At 37.0% G+C, this 16,210-nt stretch overlaps 1 protein-coding gene across 3 annotated transcripts in view; it reads right to left on the bottom strand.

The window, feature by feature from the left end:
• The window catches only part of KDM5B (lysine demethylase 5B), a 95,898-nt gene that overhangs the window by 24,616 nt on the left and 55,072 nt on the right, over positions 1-16,210 (bottom strand). For all 3 annotated transcript variants that reach the window (XM_037825031.1, XM_037825032.1, XM_037825033.1), the window contains exons 10-14: positions 11,049-11,207; positions 9,894-10,075; positions 4,498-4,660; positions 2,305-2,424; positions 1,225-1,419 (exon numbers count right to left, since the gene is read on the bottom strand). In XM_037825031.1, the coding sequence (XP_037680959.1) occupies positions 1,225-1,419; positions 2,305-2,424; positions 4,498-4,660; positions 9,894-10,075; positions 11,049-11,207 (819 nt within the window). The remainder of the gene's footprint in view (positions 1-1,224; positions 1,420-2,304; positions 2,425-4,497; positions 4,661-9,893; positions 10,076-11,048; positions 11,208-16,210) is intronic.

Here is a 16,210-nt window from a genome sequence, read left to right as displayed (position 1 = left end):
TATGATTGTCCCCAAAGAACCTACAAAACTAGTACTATTAAGTGAATTAAGCAAGGTTGTAGGATAAAAAGTCAATCATTTCTAAATACTAGCGATAACAATTGGAAATTAAAAATTTTAAAACAGTACCAAATTGTACCATTTACAATAGTACCAAAAAAGCATGAAAGATGTTGTTCTAAATCCAAGAAAACATGTACAAGAGCTGTATGCTGAAATCTACAAAATACCAGTGAAAGAAAACAAGACTTAAATAAATGGTTCTTGCATTGTAAGACTCACTATTGTTAAGGTATTACTTTACAGATTCAATGCAATCCCAACAACATTTTGGGCTATAAATAAAAAACTCACCCTAAAATTTATATGGAAAAATAAAGGAACTAAAACAGCCAAAACACAATTCTGAAAAAGAACACACTACCTGATTTCAAGACTTCCTACAAAGCTACAGTCATCAAGACCATGTGGTACTAGCAAAGGGATAGCTGATGGAATAGAAATAGAATCCAGATATATTTATATGGTGAACTGATTTTCAACAAAGATGCCTAGGCAATTCAATGGAGAAAGGACAGTCTTTTTAAGAAATGGTGCTGGAACAACGACATCCACATGCAAAAAAATGAACCCCAACCCATATCTTGCAGCACATACAAAAAATCACTTGAAATGGGTCAAAGACCTAAATGTAGAAAGTAAAACTATGAAATTCTAGAAGAATATACAGGAGAAATATACTGAGTAACTTTGGGTTAAGCAAAGATTTCTAAGATAGTACACCAAAAAACATGGCAATGAATGAAAGAAAAACTGGACTTCATCAAAATTAAAAACTTCTGCTCTTTGAAAGACATTGTTAAGAGAATGAAAAAACAAGGTGACAGACTGGGAGAAAATATTAGCAGAACATTTATCTGATAGAAGACTGGTATCCAGAATATATAAATAATTCTTATGACAACATAATTTCAAAAAATGGGCACAAGATTTGAATGAACACTTCAGCCAAAGATATATGAGTGGCAAATAAAAAGATGATCAAGATATTCAATATCAGTATTAGGGAAATGCAAAGTAAAACTAGGAGATATTACTACACACCTATTAGAATGGCCTTAATAAAACAGGCCAAGAATTGAATTCTAAAAATGTTATTAAAGTGCTTAAAACTTTTCTAAGTAATACCCAATTACATGCAATTGGGACTCCAAGAAACCTTACCAATTTACGGACAGTTTCCCTTAAGGCTTTCTCATCTTCAATCATAATGGCCATGTCTTTCTGAACAGTTGAAGCCACTACAACATCTAATACATCAGCCTTGGAAGCCATCTTGCAAATCATCTCATCGTGGGAAAACACACAGTAACGATGAAGCAAGCGATAATGCTCCACACACTGTCTGCCTAATGGTAGCTGTGTCAAAAGACAGAAGGAAATATATGACATTCATTCTTTTCCTTTCTATTTCCAAGTACTTCTGACCTTTATTATCAAATTGGTAAATATCACATATATCATTCCCAAAGCCAGACTCTTAAGATTCCTAAGCCAGGCCCCGGGACTTTTTATCTTTGCATCTCAAAATCTGGCATACTAAAAATTGGAAAGTGGTTGAAAAATACAATGTACTAACAATGTATTATTGTCCCCCAAAACGTGGAATCTACTCCAAGTAAATTAGTGCCTTCCAATTTATCTAACTGGAAATATGAATTTACACATTTCCTGAAACAAGTCTGCTGAACTGGTATGGTCAATCTAAGGGAATACTTCAAAAGAAGTAATAATAATAATACAACAGAAAGTATGGATACAGCTAGTACAGTCAGTATTTACCGTCACACATTCTTAAACATTCTTTTTAGATGAATGAGAAGTATTAATAACAAAAAACACTCAACCTTAAAACTAAAACCAAATGTAGAAATGAAACCAAATGTATCATTAATTATAAAATTGCTATGTGATAGATAATTTAAGCAGGTATAAACCAAACTGAAACTGTTACCAGTTTGCAACAGAGCTTGAGCTAATATGTAAATCAACAGATTCCTTTCTTCATCAAGATTTGTCAGCTAATCTAAGCAGTGTGCTTAGCTAGTACATGCTTGATCTACAATGTGGTCCAAGGGCCTTACCTTGTTAAGGACTGGCAATAAACAATTTGTAGACGCAGCCCTTTGAGTAGTCCTTGTTTAATAGACTATATGCATGACAATTTTTAAAGCATTACATACTATTTCCCCAGGGAAAAAAACCAATAAATTTGAAAAGGTTTGCTAAGTTGTAATTACATACCCAATCAACAGTACAGAAGTTAACAGCCTCAGCAAAATTGAAACCTTGGTTAAAACCACTGTGGTAGGCTCGTGGAAATGTAATCACAAACTCCCCAGCACACTGATTAGTTCGGTAAACCTAGGGACACAGAAATTGGAAATTTTTGAGGTTCTTAAACAGTGACATCCTCACTAAAGCAAACCTGAACATAAAACTATCTGACAATTCTTCAGAAAAGGCAGCTTTCTGCCAATTAAGAGACTCAGAAAAAGAAAAAAAAAAAAAAAAGCTACAGTAAAGTATCACCTAAGCTACTCACTTCTGCCACAAGATGGAGCTGTACTTCAGAGTACAGTTGATTAGTACCTGAACAGAAAACAAGGTTCACACTACAAAAGTCTGGATACATCCAGGATCAGAATATATCTTTCTAAACATAGTTATAATGAGGATTATCCCAATGTAATATCATTTCTCCAAAAGAGGATTTCCCAATATCAATTAAAGGAATTCCACTATTTCAAGAAAATCGTATAGAACGCCTCCTAATTTGGACCTCATATTTAACTCACATCATTCCTTCTTGCCACCACCAATCCTATCCCAAAACCACCTATACTGCTCCAGGCACATAAGTCCTCACACTAAATTTGCCATTGTATATCACACCTCTACGTCAGTGATCCTCCAAAGTGAGGTCCCAGCATCAACATCAGCTGGGAAATGCAAATTCCCAAGCCCAGCAGAATCAGAAACTTTGGAGATGGGGCCCAGCCATCTGTATTGTAACAAGCCCTCCAGAGGTTCTGATACAGGTTAAAGTTTGGAGATCACTGCCCTCCACATGAGCACTATTCCTTTTACATGGAATACTTCCTCTCTCCCCCAATTCTTTGCCAAATACACTTTTTATCTTCTAAGTCCAGATGTCACATCACTTATGGGCCCATTTCTAACTCTCCAATAGAATTAATGGATCATGCTCCTTTTGACACGACTGTCAAACCAAAGCACCTGTCCATTTACCTGAATAAACATTATCTATTTTCTCCCTTAAATTGTAAGCCACTGAATGCACAGTTTCATTCATCAATCTCTGCAGGTCCAGAATCTAGCCCCACACGGTCTGGTCAATATTAAAGAACCACAGCCAAAAGTCTAATTTAGAACTGGTTATTCTTATCAAGTGAGAAGGGGCAAAGTACAAAAGAAAAAAGTAGAAAATACCAACGATAAGGTGGTGTTTTCACATTTATTGGTCTTTATGTTCTAAGCTAAGACCCACACCTGATTTATGATCCCTCAAGGAAATGTCCTTTATGTCTGCCTCCATTTTACTAGGCTACAAACACAAAATAAAAAAATTTAAGTCATAACAAGATCAAGAATTCACATGTCAATGCTCTAAATGTACCATATACATAAATTTAGATAATTTAAATTAATTAAGATAATTAATTTAGGCAGATTCAACTTTATACATCACAATCAGAAATCCCAAAAATACCTGCAGTTTTCCCCAAAAGGAAGTCAGTATACAAAAGTATCATTTCATATAGCAACCTCAGAGAAAAGATCACCAAGAGAATCTTACAGTCTAGAGAGGGAAGCCTGAAATACAACCTCAAAAGCCTAAAATAAATTTAATTGCAAAACAAGCTTAATTGGAGTTGGGAACATAATACAGCTGAGATCTACCAAGCATGATATTTTGGTTCATCAGACAAAATTAAATTCATGTAGATTCAATAAATTTAAAATAATTTTTTAAACTAGGGGCAGGGTGTGCAGGATTCTGACAACAGAGTTTAGACCTAATTGTAACAGAATCTAGCAATTTTCACATTAAACTAATTTATAATGACAGTATAAGTTTTGTTCTATTGAGGGGCTGAAGTTGCACAAAAATTATAGTTTAGAAATTATTAGTAGTGATGGTTACACAATCTTATGATAATACTAAAAACTACTGAAACATAGTAGGAAGCTAGTTACTAGCTGCAACAAATTAGTTCTTATGGTGTCTGAGGATGAAGTCCCACTGGTTTGATGCAACTTAAGTTAAGAAATTGCACCAAACAGCTGTCTCTGCTATCAAGTTGTATGATGGGAAATGCATAACCAAATCAATGTCATGAAAAAGTGAGTAATAGGGACAAAGAGAAGTGATGAAATAAACATGACTGGGAGGAGGATTAACCCAGAACCTACAGGCACTTCATGAGTCATTAGAGTATTGGGATTCATGATGGTCACGAGCTGATGGAGAAGATCTGGCTGGGACACAAAGAGCTCTGGAGCCAGTTTCTTCATGACATTTTCTAGCTGCTCAGCTGCATACCCTGGGACTCCATACCAGGTTTTTGGTTCACCCCTGGAAATAGATGGTAGAAATAAATCAATCTGCAACACCAACACAAACAAAATGATTAACCAGTTCATATTTTTCAGATCCTGCTTATAAAACTATGCTACAAAGGCATGTTCAAATCCGAAGAAGTATTGTTAGAAATGTGATCTGAACATATGTAATGCACTTCCCCCCTTCAAGTACGAAGTTTAAATATAAGACTTTCAGTCTGAAGTCCCACCATCTCACCCCTCCCATTTTTAATCTGCAGATACATATAACTTCCAAGAATATATGGTATCAAGTCAGCTATAGGTATGTGGTTACCACAATTTCCTACAGAAATTGAAAGGTGATGGGGACTCTTTCTTTTCCCTTGTCCATTTTGACAGCTGAGGTTAAATCAAACATTAATAAAGCAATTAGCATTTCTAAAGAGTTTATTTTTCAAAGCACTTTACACTGTCAACCAATTAATCTGTAACATCCCTGTGAGGTACGGTAAGTATAATCATCATTTTACAGCTGGGAGCAATTGCCTAGGGAAGCAGAACCAATGCTATACATATATATGCCAACTCCCTCTTTCTTGTGGTATATCCTCTAATTCCTTATCTTCAAACATTTTTGTACTCAGAAAAGCAAGGGAAATAGAAGGGAGGAAACAGACATGAAAGAAGAAATGGCTTTGACTGAAGAATTTAAAAAGTAAAGAGGTCCACACATACACATACACACACACACAAATGATGAGGCCCACTTTAATATGTTTAGGATTTCAGTCCCAACAAAAGAGAAGCTAGTAGTCACAAAGCTTGTGACTCCCAAAGGTGTAGTTCAACTACCACTGCCATCAAATGGGACTTTCCATAGTAAAAGCAATGCCTAAGGGGCAAGTCACCAAGAAGAAATAACAATCATAAATACCTATACCCGTAATCAAGGTGCCCCAATGTACATGAGGCAAACACTGGCAAAACTTAAGGGAGTAATAGATGTCTCTACAATAATACTGGGAGACTTTAACACACCACTTTCTTCAATAGGTAGAACATCTAAACAGAGGATCAGTAGGGAAACAGAGGATCAGTAGGGAAACAGAGGATCAGTAGGGAAACAGAGAAACTGAATAATAAGATAAATAAACTAGACCAAACAGAAATATATAGAACACTGCACCCCCAAACAGCAGATATACATTCTTCTCAAGTGCTCATGGAACATCTTCCAGGATAGACCATAAGCTGGGGTACAAAACAGGCCTTAGTAAACTTAAAAACATTGAAATTATACAAAGCACTTTCTCTGATCATAATGGGATGAGGCTGCAAATCAGTAACAACCAGAGAACCATGAATGTCACAAACACACAGAAGTTAAACAACATGCTCTTAAACAATCAGTGGTGTTTCTCTACACTAGTAATGAGCTCTCCAAGGAGGTAATCAAGAAAAAAGACCCATCTATAATAGCCAACTAAAAGAATCAAATATCTAGGAATAAATTTAACCAAGGATGTAAAGAACCTATATGCAGACAACTACAAAACATTGCTAAAAGAAATCAAAGAAGTCCTAAATAAATGGAAAGACATTCTTTGTTCATGGATTGGAAGGATAAATGTCAGTAAGATGTCAATTCTACACAAATTGATCTACAGATTCAATGCAATACCAATCAAAATTCTAACAGCATACTTTGCAGAAATGGAAAAAGCTATTTATCAAACTTATTTGGAAAGGCAAGGGGCCTCAAATAGCCAAAAACATCTTGAAGAAGAATTAAGTGGGAACCCCACACTTTCTGACTTTAAAGCATATTATAAAATCATGGTGGTCAAAACAGCACAATACTGGTATATAGACAGACATAACGATCAACGGCATAGAACTGCGAGTTCAGAAATACACCCTCATATCTATGGTCAATTGATTTTTTTCACAAGAATTCCAAGTCCATTCAACTGGGACAGAACAGTCTCTTCAATAAATGGTGCTGGGACAATTGGATATCCATATCCAAAAGAATGAAACAGGACCCCATCTCACACTCACACCCTATACAAAAATTAATTCAAAATGGATCAAAGACCTAAATATAAGAACCAGTAACATAAAACTCCTAGAAGAAAACGTGAGGAAACATCGTCAAGATCTAGCAATAGGCAGTAGTTTCTTAGACCTTACACCCAAAGCACAAGCAATGAAAGAAAGAAAAAAAAAAAAGATAAATGGGACCTCCTCCTCAAAACTGAATACTTCTGTGCTTCAAAGAACATTGTCAAAAGGGTGAAAAGGCAGCTAACTCAACGGGAGAAAATATGTGGAAACCACATATAAGAGTTTGATATCCAGAATATATAAAGAAATAATAAAAAGACAACAATAAAAAGCAAACGATCCAATTAAAAAATGGGCAAAAGACTTGAATGGACACTTTTCCAAAGAGTAAATACAAATGGCTAAAAAGCACATGAAAAGATGCCCAACGTCACTTAACTAGTAGAGAAATACAAATCAGAACCGCAATTAGATATTACTTCATACTTACTAGAATGGCAACTATTAAAAAAACTAGAAAACTACAAGTGTTGGAGAGGATATGGAGAAATAGGAAAACTTATTCGCTGCTGGTGGGAATTAATCCATTTTGAATTAATTTTTGTATAGGGTGTAAGTGTGAGATAGGGGTCCTGCTGCTGGGAAGACAATTTGGTGATGTTCATAGCAGCATTATTCACAATTGCCAAAAGATGGAAGCAACCCAAGTGTCCATCAACAGATGAAGGAATGGATAAACAAAATGTGGTATATAAATACAATGGAATATTATTCAGCTATTAAAAGGAATGAAGTCTTGATGCATATGAAAACATGGATGAACCTTGAGGACATTATGCTGTGTGAAATAAGCAAGACACAAAAGGACAAATATTGTATGACCTTACTGATATGAACTAATGTAAACTCACAGATGCAAAATCTAGAGTATAAGTTACGAGGATATAGAAATGAGGCTCAAGAATGGGGACTGGTTGCTTGACGTGTGCAGAATGTTTAGGTCAAACAAACGTCTGGAAATGGAGAGAGGTGACAGTAGCACATTATTCCAGTATAATTAACAGTGCTGAATTGTGGGTGAATGTGGTGAAAAGGGAAAATTTAGTCGTGTATGTCACTAGAAGGAAAGCTGGAGGTTAAAACATGAGAATGTATAAGATAGTGAATCTTGTGGTAGAAGATATGACTGTGATTAACTGTACAAATATAAAAAAATTCTTTCATGAATTAGAATAAATATATGAAACTATTACAAGGAGTTAATAATAGAGGGGTATATGGGGAAAAAATGTACCTGTTGCAAACTATGGACTATAGTTAACAGTAATATCTTAATATTCTTTCATTATGCCAGTTTGGATATTATTATGTGCCCCCAAAATCCATATTCTTTAATGCAATCTTGTGGGGACAGATTTACTCATCTTTCTGATTAGAGTATGACCTCTTGATTGAATGTTTCCATGGAGATTTGACCCCGCCCATTCAGGGTAGGTCTTGATTTACTGGAGTCCTTTAAAGGGAGCTTGGACAGAGAGCAGAGAGATGAAAATGCCCTGGGATATGCTAAGCCAGGAGACCCAGATGCTTGCTGATGCTTCTGAGATGCTAGCCCAGAGTTTGCTCCAGAGAAGCTAAGAGAGCACAAAACACCCCAAAGGCAGCTGAGAGAGACTTTTTGAGAGACACTTGGGAACTGACGCTTAAAAAATGCTTGGAGATGCGGACAGAAGGATGCTTGGAGATGCATTTTGGAGAAAGTCATTTTGAAACACAACCTGGGAGCAGAAGAACAGCCATGTCAGCCACATGCCTGCTGACAGAGGGGTTCCAGATGTCATCAGCCGTTCTTCAGTGAAGGTATCATCCTGTTGATGCCTTACTTGGGACACTTTTATGCCCTTAGGACTGTAAATTTGTAACCAAATAAACCCCCTTTATAAAAGCCAATCCAAATCTCACTGGCAACGTGGGACATGACTCCCAGGGATGAGTTGGAACCCAACACTGGGGGTTGAAAGCCTTCTTGACCAAAAGGGAGAAGAAAAATTAGAGAAATTAAACAAAGTTTCAGTGGCTGAGAGACTTCAAATAGAGTTGAGAGGTCATTCTAGAGGTTATTCTTATGCATCATACAGATACCCCTTTTTAGTTTTTGTGTATTATTATAGCTAGAAGGAAATACCTCAAACTGTTGAACTGCAGTCCAGTAGCCTTGATTCTTGAAGATGACTGTACAACTATATAGCTTATATAGTGTGACTGTGCGACTGTAAAAGCTTTATGGCTCACACTCCATTTTTCCAGTGTATAGACAGATGAGTAGAAAAATGAGGACAAAAAAGTAAATGAAGAATGGGGGGATGGGATGTTTTAGGTGTTCTTTTTGTACTTTTATTTTTATTTTAAATTGTTATTTTCTTTTGGAGTAATGAAAATTTTCAAAAATTGATTGTGGTAACAAATGCACAACTATATGATGATACTGTGAACAACTAATTGTACAGTTTAGTTGATTGCATGATATGTGACTACATCTCAATAAAATTGTGTGGGGAAAAGAAGCCATTTCTGGTATTTTGCATAATGGCAGCATTAGCAAACCAGAACATTTGTCAACAGTAACAAATGTAGCAACATCAATACCAGGGGTCAATAATAGGGGTGATAAAGGATATGGGATGTTTTCGGTTTTCTTTTTATTTCTTTTTCTGGAGTAATGAAATTGTTCTAAAATTGATCATGATCATGAGTGCACAACTATGTGATGATATTGTGAGCCACTGATTGTATATTTCAGATGGATTGTGTGGTATGTGAATATATCTCAACAAAATTGCATTAAAAAAAACAAAGCAATGTTTAGTGCTTTTTAAGCTTTCTATGAGTAGAGATGTCTTTAACAATCTGCTAAAAGCCACCTACCCTCTACCCAGAAACATGTATTACTTGAAAAATAATGTGTGTGCAATTTCAGAAGCTTCATGGACTTTCTAGGACTACTTTAAGAGCAACTGTCTTAACTTGTTAGGATTCACTTCAATAGAAATGAGAAACCTTAAGGAAAAACCATAGCTTACTATTCTGTAGACACACTGTATCTGAGATGAAAACAAAAAGTTTCCTACACAGTTTGTGTACTATCCATAAATACTATTTGAAATTTCTCTCCATAAATACTATTTGAAATTTCTCACCAGTGCAGATAGTTAATCGAATAGCTCCAGTGGTCTTCAATATGCCAACAGAATGAAGAAAAGCACATTCCTACATACAACCAAGGAAGTTTCATGCCACATATATCAGCAGTTATGTGAGCAAGGACAGACTGCTCCATCACTGGCATATTATTTAAATTCCAGCCACTATCAAGATATTCCTAAAAATGAGACAAAAATTATAAAAGTATAAAGGTTTAGTTATAATACGCTAACATTTAAGAACGATTGCTTCAAAACGCTGGCTAAAAATAGTCTCTTTCAACATAAAAAGATGGGAAGTATGGGGTAGGCAAGGACCACTATGCTGCCTCCCCTGATACTATGTTAGTTTGCCTAGTTTTGAGCTTCATACAAATGAACTCATGAAGTATATACTCCTGTGTCTGTCTTTTTTGGATATAGAAGAGTATACTTTTGAGTCCATTTACAGAGTTGAAAAATAATACGGTGTTAAAGGTCAGGATAACGGTTATCCTGAGGGAGGGAGAGTAGCAAAGGGGAAAGGGCAAAAGGGACTTCTTGGGTGCTGGTAATATTCTATTTCTGGGTCTAGCACTAGTTACAGGAGCGTGTTCAGTTTGTGAAAATTCATCTATACCTATGATTACGCATTTTTCTGTAGGTATGTTAAAATATAAAAAAAAAGGTTGCTAAAAATATCAAGATATGAATAGAAATCTTCCTAGGAGTTTGCTGGTGGGGAAATTCAAAGATAAATATGGTCCAATCTGTCAGGGTTTTTTGGTTTGCCCACCCCCCCACTCCCCCCACGCTCCAGGAGACATGAATGTTATAGAATCTGAAGGCAAAGGGAGGTAAGTTATTTTCTGACTTCACAACAATGTAGTGGCAGGGCTGAGACTAACTGTTCTATGGACTCTTTCTACTTTTCTTGAAATCAATAAAAATCTGGTAAGTAAAGTTGTGCTGAAAATAATCATAAATTACTTCAAGCCAACCTAATAGAATTAGCACTTCAATTTCTAAGCTACCTATATATGGGCTTTTATTTTTGTTTTTTTTTTTTGCAGTAAAACTGCTATTAATCCAGTATTATGCCCTTTAGATCAAGGATATACTTTAAATGTTAATCTTTCCTCAAAATAAAAGTGCCTCACAGCCTGAGCCTACCTCTTCCTCGGGTGAAAGTCTGATTTTCCCATCTCGGACAGGAAAGCCACTGCCAAATTCCTTTGAGGCAATATCAGCTCCATATTCCACTGTGACATCCTCTTCAATAGTGCTGACCAGTCGCCAAAATTCTTTCTCAACCAGCTCTGTGGGAACCATCTGGAAACAAAACAAAGAGAAGAAATGAATTTTCTCAGAAACAAACTGCCTGTGACCGATCTGACTAGAGGAGCCAAGGGTGATGGGAAACAGAAGCTAGCACCCTAAGGAAAAATTGTGTCCATAATGTTCAACAATTTATCCCAGGCAATTCTAAGAAGAATTTTATACACAACAGTAAGAACTGATTAAGCTATCATGATCCTTTATTATCAATTTGGGCAATATTGTAAAAGGAAGCTAAGGAAAGGAAAATATTGATAGGACTGGAGATGTATTGATAGGACTGGAGATGTTTTTGTGTTTTGACAAATGGAGTACACAACTTGGTTGACTACCGTATGGTAAGAATAGCTGTGATGTGAACGATGCTTTATACTCTGAGATGCTTTCAAACATACTGCCTGTTTATCCTTTCTTTCTCTTCTCTAGACCTTGATGAGCACAACATAGGCAATCATTATAACAAAGACAAGGTGCAGAATAAAAACAAAAAGAGCAATTACATTGCAGTAACATGCCCTAGTTTAAAGAGCCACCAAACTGAGTGTCTGATTCTTGACACCTAGAGACCTACCCAAGATGGTGGCATAGAGAGGAGTGGAAGCCAAGTAGTCCCCCTGGAACAACTGAAAAAAACCAGGAACAACTAGTAAATAAGCCGGAATAACTGTGAGGAGACAATCGTGACCGTCCACTCATCATGCACCAACCTGAATTGGGAGGAATGCCCGAGAGCACGCCATAAAATCTGTAAGTAAAAACTGTGGATCTGGACCTCCGGAAGATGGCGGTTACAAGAGACAGGACGAAAAAACACCTCTGTGAAAAATACTAGATAAAAGCCAGAAAGTCACCCAGAACACCAGTTCCAGTGATGTGCCAGCTGGAGAAGGACTGCTAATCCACGGGGACCATGTACTTGGTGGAGCTGGGAGTCTGCATTCTGAAACGAGTGAGTGAGCCTGCTGAATATCCGGCAGCCACACTGCGGTGTGGAGAAACCATGGGTTGGCATTTGGAGTCAGACTAGTTTTTTTTAAAAAACCCAAAAGCGCCTGCAGATACGGCACTGAGAACCGCACAGGGAAGCGCGGCAGGAACGGTGTCTCCACTACCTGTGAGTATGCCTCAGTACCTGGCTTGGACGGTAGCCTTTCATGCACCCGCTGCTAACTGTCTCAGAGCGAGGAAGGCAAAAGTTAGCCAAAAGGGGAAAAAAACCACACCCCTTGCAGCCATCTTCCCGGGGGGTTGGGAATGCTCCTGTCCGGCGCCACTGGCACCGGAGCCGGAGGAACAGCCCAGAGCTGCGCCAAAAAAACCCAGGGCTACAAGAAGTGTTTCCAGCATCACGTGCACACACTATTGGGCATGCACAATAGCCTTTCGCACACCACAGCTAACTGCCCCAGAGCTAGGAAGGCAGAGCCGTGTGAAAAGGGGGAAATTAACACACCCCATTCAGCCAACCTTTCAGCAGGCTGGGAATGCCCCTACATGGCCTGGAGGTCCAGAACTTCCCCCGAGGGCCGGCGCGCATTTGTGACGTAGCACAGCCTTCCCTCAGCAGAGGCCCTAGAAAGACACGGCTTGGAAGAGGGACCCACTTGGAAATCTCAGGGACCATACGCCAATACCAAGGCCTTGTGGGTCAGTGGCAGAGACAATCTGTGGCAAGACTGAGCTGGAGGTTTAGACTCTTGCAACAGCCTTAAATCTCCAGGAACACCTGGGTGATTTGATTGTTAGAGCCACCCTTGCTCCCTAACCGCTCAGACACAAACCCCACATTCAGGGCAGACAGCACCAAATACACATGCAAAACTGGTGCACCAACTGGACCCCACAAGAATCAGACCCCCACAAACCACAAAGACAAAGTTGGGGAGATCTGGCTTGGAGGGAATAGGTGGCTTGCAGGCGTCACCGGCTGATTAGTTAGAGAAAGTATACTCCACCAAGCTGTAGATCTGACAAATTAGAGATCAGTGTTTTTTTATATCCGGAAAGAACCCTATCGAGTAAAGCAAATACCAAGAGGCCAAAAACAACAGAAAATCTTAAAGCATATGATAAAACCAGATGATACGGAGAACCCAAACCCAAACATCCAAATCAAAAGATCAGAAGAGACACAGTTCTTGGAGCAATTAATCAAAGAACTAAAGACAAACAACAAGAACATGGCACAGGATAAAAAGGACATGAAGAAGAGCATGGCACAGGATATAAAAGACATGAAGAAGAGTCTAGAAGAGCATAAAGAAGAAATTGCAAGAGGAAATAAAAAAATAGATGATCTTATGGAAATAAAAGAAACTGTCAACCAAATTAAAGATTCTGGATTCTCATAGTACAAGACTAGAGGAAGCCGAACAATGAATCAGTGACCTGGAGTACGACAAAATGGTAAATGAAAGAACAAAAGAAAGAATGGGGAAAAAAAATCGAAAAAATCGAAATGGACCTCAGGGATATGACAGATAAAATAAAACATCCAAATATAAGACTCATTGGTGTCCCAGAAGGGGAAGAGAAGAGTAAAGGTCTAGAAAGAGGTTTCAAAGAAATTGTTGGGGAAAATTTCCCAAACCTTCTAAACAACATAAATACACAAAGCATAAATGCCCAGTGAACTCCAAACAGAATAAATCCAAAGAGGGAGCAAGTTCTGAAAGCAGCAAGAGAAAAGCAATTCACCAAATACAAAGGAAAAAACATAAGACCAAGTAGTGACTACTCTGCAACCACCATGGAGGTGAAAGGCAGTGGCACGACATATTTAAAATTCTAAGAGAGAAAAACTGCCAACCAAGAATTCTTTATCCAGCAAAGCTCTCCTTCAAATTTGAGGGAGAGCTTAAATTTTTCAAAGACAAACAAATGCTGAGAGATTTTGCTAATAAAAGACCTGCCCTACTTGAGATACTAAAGGAGCCCTATGACAGAGAAACAAAGAAAGGAGAGACATGGAGAAAGGTTCGTAATATTAGATGAAGATGCCTTTTTTAAGCCATATAGTGACCACTGAATATAAGTCTGGCTTTATCATCACAGTCATCGTAAGACATAACCCTATATTAAATTATTTTTTAATTCTGTATTTCAGAAAGGAATGAACAGACATTGCAGAATGGTGACATTATGAAGGAGAAAACATATTTGATATTGCATCCTATTCCATGCTACCATTTCTTTATTTCAAATGGATAACTCAGGTTTATTGTATGGCATTCTTTCTGAAACACTAGAAGTCAAAAGATGAAGATACTTGCCCCACTTTTCTGACTTGCTGATTGTAAATGTGGTCATCTCACTTAACTTGTAAGATGACTCTTAGTTTCCTAACTGATAAAAAAGGAATTAGACTAAGAATAACTAAAAACTATTAAATTTAAGTCTGAAAATACAGACTTCTTTTGCAAATCCAAAGGAATACTCTTATACTTTTTGAGACCATTGAAAAATGTGTATTCTCAATTATGTTTTATTGGTCGGTGTAGATTAGATGCCATTGTCTGGAGATAGGCATGAGATATATAGAGCAAAGGAATATAGGGAGCAGTGTTGGTGAAAATGTGTATTTATATATGGAGAGACATTTGTTACTGTAGTCATTGAACCACTAAATTTAAGTGGCAATTATTAACTTCTATTTCATACACTGAAACAAGAGCACTAATTGTGGACCCAAGATTTGCTATTTATTGCATTGTTAATGGAAAACACTGGACCATTTTCGCTTCTCAGTTCAGATGGAGTTCAGATGGAGGGTTTCTGATCCCTAAGCTTGTATGGTTTACAGTGAGAATTCCTATAAATAAAACAAAATTATCTCAATGCATTCAGTTCCTTGGTTTAGATGAAAATAATTTGAATAGCAAGGGTTATGTGTAGGCATGTTTGTAAATATACAAAGGAGGAAGAAGGGGAAGTATTGATCTGTATTCTGATTTATTATGCAACCAAGGTATGGTGAGAATAATGCAACAATATCCTCATCTGTAAAATTTATAACAAGGCCACTATCTTGTGATATCAAATAAGATGACTATAAATATCTGAGAATTTAACACTATTCTGAAACTTTAAAAAAAAATAATAGAGGGGCATATAGGGAAAAAATATACCTATTGCAAACTATTTACAGTTAGTAGTATTTTAATGTTCTTTCATCAACAGTAACAAATGTACTATACCAATACTATGAGTCAACAATGGAGTGGGGGTACTTAGGGGTATGGGAGGATTTGAGTTTCCTTTTTTTTTGGTCTATATTTCTTTTCTGGAGTAATGAAAATGTTCTAAAAATTGAAAAAAAAAAATTAATTGTGGTGATGAATGCATAGCTGTACGATGGTACCGGGGACTATTGATTGATTGTACACTTTGGATCTTTGGATAATTGTATGGCATGTGAACAATCTCAATAAATAAAAAATAAAAAGAAATAAAAAAATCCCTTGTTAATCTGATATGAGCCAGGGGCAGGTAACTAAATACCTATTCCGTAATGTCCTCATCTAAGTAAAATAAAAAGTTAAACACAGATAGACAGGGGACATGAAGAAAGAAGTTATATACAAGTCACCAGAATTGGTCAAACAAACATACAGGGAAATATAATGCATTAGGGGTTAAAAGAACAGAAAATTCAAACGGAGTATAAGTTTAAGTCCATTAAATAAGCAAACATTCTAAATAACATTAATAGCTAATGTTAGTGAGGTGAGGGAAAAACAGGTCCCCTAATACACTGCTGGGGTCACATAATTGATAACAATTGTTAGGGTGGGAGAATAATGGATAAATACTCTCATGTGACCTCACCAATTATCCCAACAAAATGATCTAACTAAAGAGATCTATCTACATGCACAAAGTGATTGCTATAGCACTTCTTTAGCGGAGAGAAAAACCACAGCTTAAATATTCAGAAGTATGGAAACTATTTAATTTTTATATTCTCACTTTACAGAATATTAAATGCTGAATTAAAC

Source organism: Choloepus didactylus, chromosome 2 (genome assembly GCF_015220235.1).
Source record: "Choloepus didactylus isolate mChoDid1 chromosome 2, mChoDid1.pri, whole genome shotgun sequence".
NCBI lineage: Eukaryota > Metazoa > Chordata > Mammalia > Pilosa > Megalonychidae > Choloepus > Choloepus didactylus.
The sequence above is the reverse complement of the archived record's forward strand: the minus strand, read 5'-3'. Positions and strand labels throughout refer to the sequence as shown.